Source organism: Budorcas taxicolor, chromosome 2, assembly GCF_023091745.1.
Source record: "Budorcas taxicolor isolate Tak-1 chromosome 2, Takin1.1, whole genome shotgun sequence".
Classification (NCBI taxonomy): Eukaryota; Metazoa; Chordata; class Mammalia; order Artiodactyla; family Bovidae; genus Budorcas; species Budorcas taxicolor.
The window spans coordinates 69,993,649-70,008,842 of NC_068911.1; the positions used below are offsets into that span (position 1 = coordinate 69,993,649).

Consider the following 15,194-nt stretch of genomic DNA (forward strand, 5'->3'; position numbering starts at 1 on the left):
TACTAACTCTCATTATTATTAAAGTTATATCATATTTCCCCCAAAGACTACTAAAATTCTCTTAGATTTTTTATTTAAATATTTTCAACCATGTTAATAGGATACATAATATATAATTACATTTCGATTAATATAGTTAATGGGGCATTTACCTTTTCCTTGTTGTCCATAACATTTACTCTGAAATAAGCACAGATTCTGTCATTGATCTGTAATTTATTACCTTCTCTTTAATATAAAAACATGTATTTACTACACAATTTGCAAAAGTCAAAGTGAACCCAAATTTTAATTTTCAGCTTTGACAGTATATAAGTTAAAACATATGTTGTATAAGGTATATTTTTCCCAGCCAATAATATTCAGGATAATTCAAAATAATTTTGATTTGAATAGAACTCTACTAGAAGCGCACTATCAATTTGTCAATAATTGAACCTTATGAATGTGTTTTATGATCAATTTTCAAAATGCAATTTTTCATGGAATAAATAATTGATTTTTTTTCAGTAGATAGATGATTATGTCAGGAAGGACTCTGATGGTTTACCAGAATCAGTGCCTTGAACAAAGCAGGTACTTAATATTTAGCTACTAAATTGAAACTGGACTATGATTCTTTCAACACTGATCTCTTCAACTAGTTGGGGTGATTATTTTCCTTATTTAGTAGTAATTGTTCTTCTCATAGTAAGTAAAAATCTGATTTTAAGGTAAATTTTCCTTTAAAATGATATTCTCAAAGAAATGAGCAAGTATCAAAGTGAAACGAGAATGAGCAATGAAAGTTATATAAGTAAAATACAGAATACTTGGTGTTTAAGCAGTTGAGAAGTAGGTTTGAATATTATCTATACCCCTACATTTTTATCAAAATTCATTTTTCATTTTAAGTGTCCTCTTATCTAAGAAACAGTTGCTTTGACTGAAGCAAAAGCTAAGTGCTAATCCATGCATTTCTGGCCTTTCAAATTTAATTGGGTGACAAATGATTGCATTATCTACTTCTAATTGCTTGAAAGGCATGATAGATCAGATGCTCAATAAGAGACATCTTCTTACTCTGACATTCCTTCATTTGGTTCAATCATCACTTTTTCTGAAAGAGAAGAAAAAAAACTCAACCCAGTATTTTATCAATAGTGATGTTCTTAATAGAAATTCCTGACTGGCAAATATTTAGGCATTGTTTGAGTGACAGGCAGTATAATAAAGGATTTAATTGCTAACTCAACCACACTCAACCATTCCTATAGACTATCTTCTTAATATTTAGGACAAAAGGGTGATCAAATATATTCTTTTAAAGTAATAAATCATTTACCCTTTGGATCAAACACTAGCAATCTGCCATTCTGTCTATCTTTTGGTGCCTATGAGAGAAGCAGAAATAAAAACTAGCATTATCAATATTATTTTAGCTTGAGGTACTTGAATAATTTATTCACAGCCTTTATATGAACATTTTTATTATCTAGGCTAAATACAGGGGGCTTCCTGATAGCTCAGTTGGTAAAGAATCCACCTGCAATGCAGGAGACCCAGGTTAGATTCCTGGGTCAGGAAGATCCATCCACTGGAGAAGGGATAGGCTACCCACTCCAGTATTCTTGGGCTTTCCTTGTGGCTCAGCTGGTTAAGAATCTGCCTGCAATGTGGGAGACCTGGGTTTGATCCCTGGGTTGGGAAGATCTCCTGGAGAAGGGAAAGGCTACCCATTCCAGTATTCTGGCCTGGAGTATTCCACGGACTGTATAGTCCATGGGGTTGCAAAGAGTAAGACATGACTAAGTGACTTTCACTTTCAGGCTAAAATATAATTTTATACTAAAGTCAATTATTCCAAAACTATATAAATTGATGGTAAGAAAGAACTAAAGCATTCTAAAAATTAGTTTATATTCTCTTACCTTTACAGCATCTGTCCTGTCTAGATGATTCCTGGAAAAAACCAAAATATTTACTCTGTAAGTCTTTAAACATTTTTATAAACTTGGAATATAAATAAAACAGAATGCACAACTCAGTCTGTCAGCAGGGCAGTAAGCATGTATTTTGGTATTGTTTTTAGTAGCATTATTTTCATACTAAGTGAAAAACATTATTCCTCTGGATTATGAAATCTGATTTTAAAAAAGCAGAAAGAAATTAAAGCTTCCTTTTCCCATTTTACCTTGAAGTGAAGTGAAAGTTGCTCAGTCATGTCTTTGGAACCCCATGGACTATACAATCCATAGAATTCTCCAGGCCAGATTACTGGAGTAGGTTCCTTTCTCCAGGGGATCTTCCCAACCCCGGGATTGAACCCAGGTCTCCTGCATTGTAGGCAGATTCTCAGCTGAGCCACAAGGGAAGCCCAAGAATACTGGAGTAGGTAGCCTATCCCTTCTCCAGTGGATCTTTCCGACCCAGGAATCAGACCGGGGTCTCCTGCATTGCAGGCGGATTCTTTACCAACTGAGCTATCAAGGAAGCCCTGGAGTTTATGTAAAAAAGAGCAATAGGGATAATTTTGCAAGTTAGAAAAGTGATGTGCTAAATTAGCCTCTAATTATGTTGCCTTTTGGTTTTATGTAACTTGGACTCTAGATCTGGATCCAAATATTGTTATGATACAGCAAGTTAAGGGTATCACGTTCCTACTCAGTTGACCCCAGAAACCACAAATTCAGTGTGGCATGTGTTTACAACACTGCTTTCCTTTACCACTTTCACAAAGAAGAACAACATGTAAACCAAACTACCTGGTACACTCTAGTTCATCTGTGTTATGAAAAACACCTTTATAGATGTATAATAGCCAGAACAAGAAGTTTTTCAATGATATTTCAAGATGCAGTATTTTTAGTAAAATATTTCAAAAAACACATTTAGAAATAAACCTTTGATTTTATCCAAAGATACAGTTTAAAATATAATTCTTACCTGATAAAAGTTCCCTTATGAGTTCATCAATACTTACAAGTTACAATGTTTTCTCTTGGAATGTTTTATCTTTTTAAAATTAGCCTATGTAGACTGATTTTCCTATAACTTAGGTCTTTATATATCTGAATAAATTTCATTCTAATTGTAAAGAGAAAAATCAACTTTTAAGTTTTTTTAAATTCACTTGCCCTTTCCTCCCCAACAGTCCCCATATTCCAAGCCAGACTTTAAAAATTATTAGTAGTAATATCTAGGGATTTCTGGAACATAAAATTCAGGACCAAAATTGTAGACTATAAAAAGAGAAGCTTCATTATTTTGCATTAAGTTTTCCTCTTTTTAAATGTGTCTTCCTCACACTTATTTGCACTTGCAATAGTATACTTTTGCCTTAGGCACTGTTTTCTGGAGAACCTTGATCAAGCCAGACATTATATATGTTATTAATTTGATTAGTCCTCTGAGAAGCTCACAGAGAGAGCCAAAGGATCTCAGAAAAGCAAGACATCTTTTTGGGAAAACAGTTGTAGAAGACCAAGCTCTAGGATGAATGAAAGATTCTACTCTTGATTCTCTACAGCAGTGGAGCTCTGAAGCCAAAACAATGCAATAATGAACCAAGAAAGATCTTAGCAAAAGAAATCTAAGGTGACCTCTCCTGACAGGTACCTACACGCCACAGATTCCCCCATCCTGTGGGTGCCCATGTGTCTGGGTCTTCCTATTGTATTTAGAGCTTTCCTTTCCCATATTAAAAAGCAGAGACAATACTTTGTCAACAAAAGTCTGTCTAGTAAAGGCTATGGTTTTTTCAGTGGTCATGTCTGGATGTGACAGTTGGACTATAACGAAAGCTGAGCGCAGAATAATTGATGCTTTTGAACTGTGGTGTTGGAGAAGACTCTTGAGAGTCCCTTGGACTGGCAAGGAGATCCAACCAGTCCATCCTAAAGGAGATCAGTCTTGGGTGTTCATTGGAAGGACTGATGTTGAAGCTGAAACTCCAATACTTTGGCCACCTGATGCGAAGAGCTGACTCATTGGAAAAGACCCTGATGCTGGGAAAGATTGAGGGCAGGAGGAGAAGGGGACAACAGAGGATGAGATGACTGGATGACATCATCGACTCAATGGACATGGGTTTGGGCGGACTCCGGGAGTTGGTGACGGACAGGGAGGCCTGGCGTGCCGCGGTTCATGGGGTCGCAAAGAGTTGGACACGACTGAACTGAACTTTCCCTTCTAGCTCTAAGGTCTTTATGGATTGCTACTTCCATCCTTTACCTGGACGAAACATCAGTGCATATAATTCAGTTTCCATTTTCACCTGGAAAAGAAAGACCTAGAATGTGCAGATCCCAGCCCTTGATGGAAACCCAGTCTCTGCTAGGTCTGGCTTTATCATTACCTAGGAAATGTTCACTTAATCTGCTTTCATAAAACTGAAAAAATCTTTGGGAGGCAGTAAGAAGTAATACTCAAGAGTTGGGGCTCTTTGGAAATAAACTCATACACCTATGGTCAATCAATCTACAACAAATGAGGCAAGACTACATTATGCAGAAAAGACAGTCTCTTCAGCAAGTGGTGTTGGGAAAGCGCGACACACCTGCATGTAAATCAATGAAATGAACATTCCCTCATGCCAAATATGCAAAGAAACTCAAACAGGTTCAGAGATCTAAGTTTAAGACGTGACACCAAAAAACTCCTAAAAGAGAATGCAGGCAAAACATTCTCGGACATAAACCACAGCCACATTTTCTAGGATCAGTCTCACAAGGCAAAAAAAACAAAAACAAAAACAAACAAATGGGAACTAATCAAACCTAAAAGCTTTTGCACAGCAAGGGAAATCATCAGTTCAGTTCAGTTCAGTTGCTCAGTCGTGTCCGACTCTTTGTGACCCCATGAATCGCAGCATGCCAGGCCTCCCTGTCCACCACCAACTCCCAGAGTTCACTCAGACTCATGTCCATCGAGTCAGTGATGCCATCCAGCCATCTCATCCTCTGTCGTCCCCTTCTCCTCCTGCCCCCAATCCCTCCCAGCATCAAAATCTTTTCCAATGAGTCAACTCTTCCCATCAGGTGGCCAAAGTACTGGAGTTTCAGCTTTAGCACCATTCCTTCCAAAGAAACCCCAGGGTTGATCTCCTTCAGAATAGACTGGTTGGATCTCCTTGCAGTCCAAGGGACTCTTGAGAGTCTTCTCCAACACCACAGTTCAAAAGCATCAATTCTTCGGCACTCAGCCTTCTTCACAGTCCAACTCTCACATCCATACATGACTACTGGAAAAACCGTAGCCTTGACTAGACGGACCTTAGTCCGCAAAGTAATGTCTCTGCTTTTGAATATACTATCTAGGTTGGTCATAACTTTTCTTCCAAGGAGTAAGCATCTGTTTATTTCATGGCTGCAGTCACCATCTGCAGTGATTTTGGAGCCCCCAAAAATGAAGTCTGACACTGTTTCTACTGTTTCCCCATCTATTTCCCATGAAGTGATGGGACTGGATGCCATGATCTTCGTTTTCTGAATGTTGAGCTTTAAGCCAACTTTTTCACTCTCCTCTTTCACTTTCATCAAGAGGCTTTTTAGTTCCTCTTCACTTTCTGCCATAAGGGTGGTGTCATCTGCTTATCTGAGGTTATTGATATTTCTCCCAGCAATCTTGATTCCAGCTTGTGTTTCTTCCAGTCCAGCGTCTCTCATGATGTACTCTGCATAGAATTTAAATAAGCAGGGTGACAATATACAGCCTTGACGTACTCCTTTTCCTATTTGGAACCACTCTGTTGTTCCATGTCCAGTTCTAACTGTTGCTTCGTGACCTGCATACAGATTTCTCAAGAGGCAGGTCAGGTGGTCTGGTATTCCCATCTCTTTCAGAATTTTCCACAGTTTATTGTGTTCCACACAGTCAAAGGCTTTGACATAGTCAATAAAGCAGAACGGGAGAAAGTGTTTGCAAACAAGGTAACTGACAAAGGGATTAATCTCCAAATATACAAACAGTGCATGCACCTCAATACCAAAAATCAAATAACCCAATCAAGAAATGGATGGAACATCTAAACAGACATTTCTCCAAAGAAGACACACAGATGGCCAAATACCACATGAAAAGATGCTCAACATCACTAATTATTAGAGAAATACAAATCAAAACTACAATGAGGATCACCTCACATGGGTCAGAATGGCTGTCATCAAAAAGTCTACAAACAATACATGCGGAGAGGGTGTGGAGAATAGGGAACCCTCCTATACTGCTGGTAGGAATGCAAATTGGCACAGCAACTATGGAGAACATTAAGGAGGTTCCTTAAAAAACTAAAAATAGAACTATCATATGACCCAGCAATTCCACTCCTAGGCGTATACCCGGAGAACACCATAATTCCAAAAGATACATGCAGAGAAGGAAATGGCAACCTGTCCAGTATCCTTGCCTGGGAAATTCTGTGGACAGAGGAGCCTGGCAGGCTGCAGGCCACCAGGCTGCAAGGAATCGGACATGACTGAACAGGCACTATTACTCCTATTCTGTCTCTGAGAGCCTTCGAGACGTGATCCCAGCACAACAGGCAGATGTCACCCCTAGTGATTGCTAAGCCTACCTGAAGCTCCAATTTCAGTCAGGAGTGGCTACCCAGGAGTACACTGGGAGGCCCTTCAAGTTGCTAAACGGACTCTCCTGTGCACGTCCTAGGGTCTTTGTTCATATACAGAACGGTACAGAATCTGTGTGCAGGGGGCATTCCGTCAAACACTGGGGTGCCACTAAGATGCTGTGGGTAAAAAGGATGAAGGATGCCTGATACAAAATGGAGTCAGGAAGCCACACGGGGGGGTCCTCATGCATTCCCACTGGTCTCAATATTCACTATTAGCAGGAAGAAAGAAGATTTCACACACCTTAGCAACAGCAAACTGCCCACCACTTGGTGCCCACAAGAAACCGCCACAACTCTGAATTCCCATTCTCCTCCAGTGAGCTTTGGTTCAAAACAACCCTCCCCAGCTTCCTCCCAGAACCTAATAAAAGCCAGCTTCCAAAAAAACATACATGCACCCCAATATTCACTGCAGTACTATAGTCAGGACATGGAAGCAACTTAAATGTCCACCAACAGGGGAATGGATAAAGAAGATGTGCTACATATATACAATGGAATATTAGTCATAAAAGAGAATAAAACCATGCCATTGGTAGCAACACGGATGGACCTAGAGATTGCCATTCTGAGTGAAGTCAGTCAGGCATGGAAAGACAAATATCATATAATACCACTTATAAGTGCTACATATATACAATGGAATATTAGTCATAAAAGAGAATAAAACCATGCCATTGGTAGCAACACGGATGGACCTAGAGATTGCCATTCTGAGTGAAGTCAGTCAGGCATGGAAAGACAAATATCATATAATACCACTTATAAGTGATATCCAAAAAAAAAAAAAGTACAGATGAGCTTATTTATAAAACAGAAGTAGAGTCACAAATGTAGCAAACAAACTTATGGTTACCAAAAGATAATGGAGGGGAGGGATACATTGGGAGATTGGGCCTGATCTATATATACTACTATATATACATAGATAACTAATAAGAATCTGCTATATAGCATATGGAATTCTCAATACTCTAACACCCCTTATGAGAAAAGAATCTAAACAAGAGTGGATACATGTATGTATATAACTGATTCACTTTGTTGTATACTTGAAAGCAACACAACATTGTAAATAAACTATACTTCAATAAAAAATTGTTTTAAATGGGCAGAAGAGCTAAATAGGCATTTCTCCAAAGAAGACATGCAGATGACCAATGGGCACATGAAAAGATGCTTAAAATCACTAATTATTAGAGAAATACAAGTCAAAACCACAATGAGATTCTACTTCATATTGGTCAGAATGGCTCTCATGAAAAAATCTACCAATAATAAATGCTGCAGAGAGTGTGAAGAAAAAGGAACCCTCCTACACTGTGGTGGGGATGTAAACTGGTGCAGGCACTATGGAAAACAGTACGGAGGGTCCTTAAAAAAACTAAAAATAGAGTTATCATATGATCGAGCAGTCCCACTCCTGGGTATATATCAAGGAGAAACTCTAATTTAAAAAGATACATGAACTCCAATGTTCATAGAAGCACTGTTTACAAAAGCCAAGACATGGAAGCAATCGAAATGTTTATCAACAGATGAATAAAGAAGATGTGCTACATATATACAATGGAATATATTACCACTCAGTCATAAAAAATGAAATAATGTCGTTTGCAGCAACATGGACGGACATAGAGATAATCATACTAAGTGAAGTCAGGCAGACAAAGATACATCAGATGGTATCACTTACATGTGGACTCTAAAAACATGATAAAAGGGAACTTATTTACAAAACAGAAAGAGACTCACAGACACAGAAAACAAACATGGCTACCAAAGGGGAAAGCAGAGGGTAGGATAAATTAGGAGTTTGGGATTAGCAGATACAAACTTCTATACATAAATAATAAAGCCCTACTCTAGCATAGGGAACTATATTCAGTATTTTATAATAAACCATAATGAAACAGAATATGAAAAAGTATACTGTATGTACGTGTATGTGTGCATATATATATCTGAGTCACTTTGCTGACACCAGAAACTAACACAACATTGTAAGTAAACTATACGTCAAATAAAAAATAAAGTTGGGCTCTTGAGTAAAGACACTGGGTTCATATTCCATTCTGCCACTTCCCATGTAAGCCTGGGTGAGTTAAAACTTCTGTAGGCCTCAGTTCCTCCATCTGTAAAGCAGGGGTCACAACGGTGCCAACTTCATTGGCTCACTATAAGCATTAAGCAGGATAATCTGGGTAAGGGGTTTAGTACAGTGGCCGGCACATAGGAGGGACATGGTAGAAACAACTTGATGTTTCATCCAGAGGAAAAACTGAGATGATGTCTTAAGGGGCTGATTAATATTGCTTAGGGAAACAAAAAGCAGGCTTTGCTGTGATTGAGACAAGCAGGCTAGCTCTAAGGACTTTTAATTAATTAATCAATCACATAAGCCCTAAAGTAATGATACTTGCTTAGAAAGATCACTGACTCCAGGGAAAAAGCAGAGTAATTGAGAACACAGGTAAACTTAAAGCAAAGACTGATAATTTGTCAGAAAAAGGTACAGCCATCACATAAGTATGTATTTTTCAAATGTACTTAGTATCTCTTAGCTGTATGAGCCTGAACTCCCAGTTGCAAGTTCCAGAAATCATGCTCAAGGTAGCTTAGGCACAAACGGGGAAGACCTGTCTCATAGAATCCAAGAGTTGAATACATAAGCTGTGTGGAATCAGGACACAGTGGCTACAGCTGTGGTCATGAGCGTGTGGTGCTCAAAGTAGGGACTTTCCCTTGCTCATCTCTCCTTCTCCTTTCACATGGGTCTCATTCTTCTCTCGCTCAATGTAGACAGATTTTCTATACATGATGCAAAACATAGCTCCCAGCAATTCTTAGGTTTTATCAGATACAGCCCTAGCTTTTAAGGAAAAATTGTCTGTCAACAACCAAAACCCCAGTCAACAACTCGGTTAATTCAGCTAGTTTTTTGGGCTACAAAGAACACATAAATTTAAACTATTTAAGAAAAAAAATCTCTAGTACTTAATGTACTCCATGAAACAGAAATTGGTCCTCGGTAAATATTTTAGTTCAGTTTAGTTGCTCAGTCGTGTCCGACTCTTTGCGACCCCATGAATCGCAGCACACCAGGCCTCCCTGTCCATCACCAACTCCAGGAGTTCACTCAGATTCACGTCCATCGAGTCAGTGATGCCATCTTATTAAATGAATAGAATAACAAGAAATGCAACAAGTGAAGTGAAAGTGAAAGTTGCCCAGTCATGTCCAACTCTTTGTGACCCCATGGAATATACATGGGGTCCGTGGAGTTCTCCAGGCCAAAATACTGGAGTGGGTACTTTTTCCCATCTCCAGGGGATTTTCCCATCCCAGAGGTCGAACCTAGATCTCCCCCATTGTTGATGGATTCTTTACTAGCTGAGCCACAAGGGAACCCCAAGAATACTGGAGTGGGTATAGTCTATCCCTTCTCCAGGGGATCTTCCTGACCCAAGAATTGAACCAGGATCCCCTGCATTGCAGGTGGATTTTTTACCAACTGAGCTATCAGGGAAGCAACAACAGAGTAAAGGAAAAGAACATATTAAACTAGAGCTTTGCAATATGGTAGCCACTCACCATATGTGGCAACTGAGCACTTAAAATGCGATTAGTTAGATTTGAGAAATGCACCTCAGATTATAAAGACTTAGTACTGGACTTCTTTGGTGGTAAAGTGGGTAAGAATCCATCTGCTAATGCAGGAGACACAGTTTTGATCCTTGGTCTGAGAAGAGTTCACACGCCATGAAGCAACTGAGCTCATGAGCCACAACTAGACTCCACGCTCTAGAGCCTGAGGGCTGCAACTACTGAAGCCCTCGTGTGTAGAGCCTACGCTCTGCGGCAAGGGACGCCACCAGTGAGAAGCCCATGTACTGCAGGCAGAGAAAGCCTGTGGGCAGCCATGACGGTCCAGCACAGTGAAAAATAAATAATAAGAAAACCTTAAAAGAGTACAAAAAAAAAGGTAAAACATCCCATATTTTTTTGCAATAAAAAATTGAAAGATACATATATTCTTCATCCTACATGTGTAGTTATTTCATCCTTTTGTGCTATTTGTGTTTATAAATTATCTTTTATTCGAACAGGCAAAGGGAGAGCTATAGGTAGACAGCTACATGCTCAGGCCCTGAAATTGTGAGGAGGAGAGACAGCTAATTAAGCACCATCCTCGAGGATGGATGGGTTTCCTTGTGCTTTGGGCTTCCCTTGTGGTTCAGCTGGTAAAGAATCCGCCTGCAATGTGGGAGGCCTGGGCTTGATTCCTGGGTTGGGAAGATCTTCTGGAGAAGGGAAAAGCTACGCACTCCAGTATTCTGGCCTGGAGAATTCCACGGACTATACAGTCCATAGGGTTGCAAAGAGTCGGACACAACTCAGCGTCGTTCACTTCCATCCTAGAGGAGCTTAACGGGGAAAGCGGGCAGGCAAGGGTAATATTTCACTGCCAAGTCTCAAGTGTGTTTAAAATTTCAGTGATCATCTTTCACTTACATTCATATTTAAAGGTGACTACCTATAAATTTTATATATTACCTTTACAGCATAATACAGCACAAGGAATTCAGACTCTGAAGTCAGATTGCCTATGTTCAAATTCCAGCAAATGGTGTGATCTTGAGCAAGTACCTTAATCCCTGTATGATTCACTCTCCTCAAGTGTAAAATGACAAAAATACTGAAAGGGACAGGGTGAGTAAATAGTTAATCCCACTAGGGGATTGTAAATAAAGAAGTATGGGAGACTCCTGTAAGTTAATGATCACTCAAGAAAGTAGGTTTGCTTAGCAACAAAACCACATAACAGAAGCATGAGACATGTCCCAAAACAATAAAACAACGGTGGAATGAGACCCACATTCTTCTGCACAGTGAGCTCAGCAAGTGAATGAGTCCTAGGACACATTCTTCTGCATGCAGAGAAAACAAAAATATAAGGAAAAGGTGACATAATAAAATGATGATTATGAGATATGCCATATGTTAGTATAGGTGGTGCTAGAGGTAAAGAACCTGCCTGCCAATGCAGGAGATGTAAGTGACATGGGTTCAACCCCTGGGTTGGGAAGATCCTCTGGAGGAGGGTACGACACCCCACTCCAGTATTCTTGCCTGGAGAATCTCATGGACAGAGGAACCTGGTAGGCTATGGTCGCTAGGGTCACACAGAGCCAGACACGACTGAGGCGACTTAGCACAGCACAGCACACCACTTTTTGCTCATTTCCACTGCACCATGACAATCCCAATTTGACCACATGGGGACAAAAAAACTCCCCTGCCAGAAGTGGAGGAGGAACTGATGCTGGAAGCCTGATTTCTACTCAAGAACGAGGAAGAAGGTGGTCGTCTTTCCCTTTCCACTTTTCCTTTGACTATAAAACTGTAGACTACTTAGCTCTGGCTGTGGTGCCCTCTCCAACTTGTCACCCTCAGAAGCATCCTATTCTAATAAGTCACTTCTTATCTATTACTTTGTCTCTTGCTGAATTCTTTCTGTGTTGAGATATAAAGAACTGGAGTTCCTTGAAGCCTCCAAGATGCCACCCAGCAGTTTCAATATTACCTGCTTTACAGAGTACTTTGAGGATTAGTATAAGTAGCTCACAGTAAATAACAGCAGCACCTATCTGCTCCTATAATTCTAACCACTCCAACTATTCCTCCTCTTATTGTTATTACTACCTACAGCCTAGCAAAGACAGCCCTGAAGCTGACCTCTGACTTAAGAGTTCTAAGTGCACAACTGAGCCTGGACAGGGCAATGAAGGGGGAGAAAACCGTTGCAGATTGAGCCCAAATGGGGGTGTGTGTGTGTGTGTGTGTGTGTGTGTGTGTGTGTGTGTGTGTGTGTGTGTGTGTGTGTGTGTGTGTGTGTGTGTGTGTGTGTGTGTGTGTGTGTGTGTGTGTGTGTGTGTGTGTGTGTAGCTTCAAAAAAAAAATTAACATGGAGGATTTGGGTTAACATTTGTATTTAGTTTTAGGAGACTGAAACAAATCAAAAGACACTTTAAGTGTCTTTCTCTATTTTTAAAAAGCAACTTTCAGGACTCTTGGGGGTAAAAACAGATTCGTCCATTTCACTTTTGCCCTCTGGGAAGTCAAACTATTTATAATTTACTCCAGGTGTTAATTTAAAACGCTACCGGGGCACAGTGTAGTTTGAACAGGAGCTCGATTTTGGAAGTTTCAAGTCAATTTGATTATCTCACAGAAGGCGGAAGACTGGATCTTAGAAGTGAAGTGAAGTGAAGTGAAGTGGTTCAGTCGTGTCCGACTCTTTGCGTCCCCATAGACTGGGGCCTACCAGGCTCCTCTGTCCATGGGATTTTCTAGGCAATAGTACTGGAGTGGATTGTCATTTCCTTCTCCAGGGGATCTTCCCAACCCAGGGCTCGAACCCGGGTCTCCCGCATTGTAGACGGACGCTTTACCATCTGAGCCACCAGGGAAGTCCAGTGATCCGCTGTCCAAACCTATCATTTTGCAGAAGATGAAAATAAGGTCCGGGGAGGTTAAATGATTTGCTCAAATTCCAAAGAAATTTCTTCATGGCTAAGCAAGTAGTCTAGCGAGTAATGAAGTATTAACCACAAGCCAGCTGACTCCCTGCTCCTCCTATTTATTGGCCATTAAACTGTCCTTCCCCCATCTCCGCCTCGCCCCACAAAAGTTAGAAGAAAAAATAGAGGGGCGGGTGTGAGGACCGAGGGAAGGAGCCAGAAGCCCTGGGATGGAACGTGGATACTTTCATTGTTTTTTGGGGGTGAGCGGGGGAGGGAGTTGGCATGTGCGAATCGGCAGGTCAGAGAATGGTGGTGTAGATGCGCCTGTCAAAAGCGCTTAGTTATCACACCCACAGGGACACAAATATCCCTTCCTCAGCGCCGAACTACAGCCAGAGGAAGAAGCCAAAGTACGAGGTGTACCTCCGGTCGCGCGGCCCCTACCTTCTCGCGCGCTGCCTGGGCTGTGGTGGGACGCCAGAGCCCGAACCTGGAGCGGTCAGAGAAGTTGGCGGGTTCAGGCGCCGGGCCTGAGGGAGTCCGAGGTAAGAACCGGGTCAGGTTGCTCGCAGGGATGGGGAGACGGCGACCGTGCTCGGTGTGGCGCCTCTTACCCGCCTGTGGCCCTCTCACGCGGAGCATCGGAAGGGTTGACAGAGAAAGCTAGCCCAGCTCCTGCTCCGCTCGGTGTTGGGAGCTTGGAGCAGCAGACGTCGCGTCGCCATGGAGACGAGACGGCGCTCTAGCGCGTGCGCGGTTGGAGCAGAGTAAGCTGAGAAGGGGCAAGGGGAAGGGGCGGGGCGAACCTTGGGCAGGGCTGACGCGGCGGGGCAGGGCTGAGGGGGCGGGGCAGGGCTGAGGGAGTGTGAAGGGGGCGGAGCATGATCCGTGAGTCTAGGAACTTGGGCAGCCCACGTGCCAGGGGGCCCCGGGGTCGGACTCCTACCGCTCAGAGAATTGAGTGCATACACTGTCCGACGCTTCCCTCATAGATCAGTCGGTAAAGTATTTGTCTGCAATGCAGGAGACCCAGGTCAAATTAATGGGTCTGGAAGAGCCCCGGGAGAAGGAAATGGCAACCCACTCCAGTATTCTTGCCTGGAGAATCCCATTGACAGAGGAGCCTGGAAGGCTACAGAGTCGGACACGATTTAGCGACTAAACCACCACCAGTCGGACACATTCGTTTGAAAGTCCGCACGTGCACCAGTTACCGTGAGAAGGGCAGATTGGAGGGGGACTGGCATTTCCTTGTCCACAACTGATCATGATTTTGGCGAGGAGAGGGGAAAAGGCTAGGTGGCCTTTGTGTTTTAAACCTGTGGAGTAAAAGATGAGTTGGGAGAGAGGGTTGTCCCTGGATGTGGATGAACAAATGTCCACTGCAGGATTTCGTCCCCCAACCTAAGATCGCCCCGGGAAGATTAGGGGGTTTCCTCAAATGGCGGGGGGCGGTCTCTGGAAAGCGTTTCCCAAGATCTGCTGCTGCTGCTAAGTCGCAGCATAACCCCATAGACGGCAGCCCACCAGGCTCCCCCGTCCCTGGGATTCTCCAGGCAAGAACACTGGAGTGGGTTGCCATTTCCTTCTCCAATGTTCCCAAGATCAGATTCAAGTAATTAAAACCAGGGACGCTCCTCTCCCTCTAGGGGGCCAAGTCCTGGGATGTGAAATTGACATTGCCACTGGAAAGGTTTTACTGCTTAAATACTGCTTTGGTCACAGAAGCGGGTGGTAATCGCTATTAGAAAATTCTTATTGTCCCTCAAGCTTGGCTTCTAGGAAGGAATTGATTGTTTTTCTCCATTTGGGATGCAGAGAATCACCAGGATCTATTTGTTGCCAAGTCACGTGTTTTGAAGGAAGCCTGTTTGTTGGAATCAAATCTGGATTCTAATTTCACTAAGTAGCTATATGATATGAGGTCTAATTGCTATTTAACCTCTTAGGTGCTCTCAAGGAATATCTGCCTTGGTAGATGTTTGTCAGCTTCAAACAACAAAGTATATAAAGTTCTGACATGTAGACAGGCTTAAAATGGTAAATTTTATAATTAT

The 15,194-nt window shown here is 41.8% G+C and overlaps 1 protein-coding gene across 1 annotated transcript in view; it reads right to left on the minus strand.

Moving 5' to 3' along the window:
- ERICH2 (glutamate rich 2) overlaps positions 1–13,779 on the minus strand; it is a 35,618-nt gene extending 21,839 nt beyond the window's left edge. The window contains 3 exon segments of the mRNA XM_052652969.1: positions 1,063–1,099; positions 1,325–1,373; positions 13,582–13,779. Coding sequence (XP_052508929.1) covers positions 1,063–1,099; positions 1,325–1,373; positions 13,582–13,779 — 284 coding nt within the window.
- Between the last annotated feature and the right edge of the window lie 1,415 nt (positions 13,780–15,194).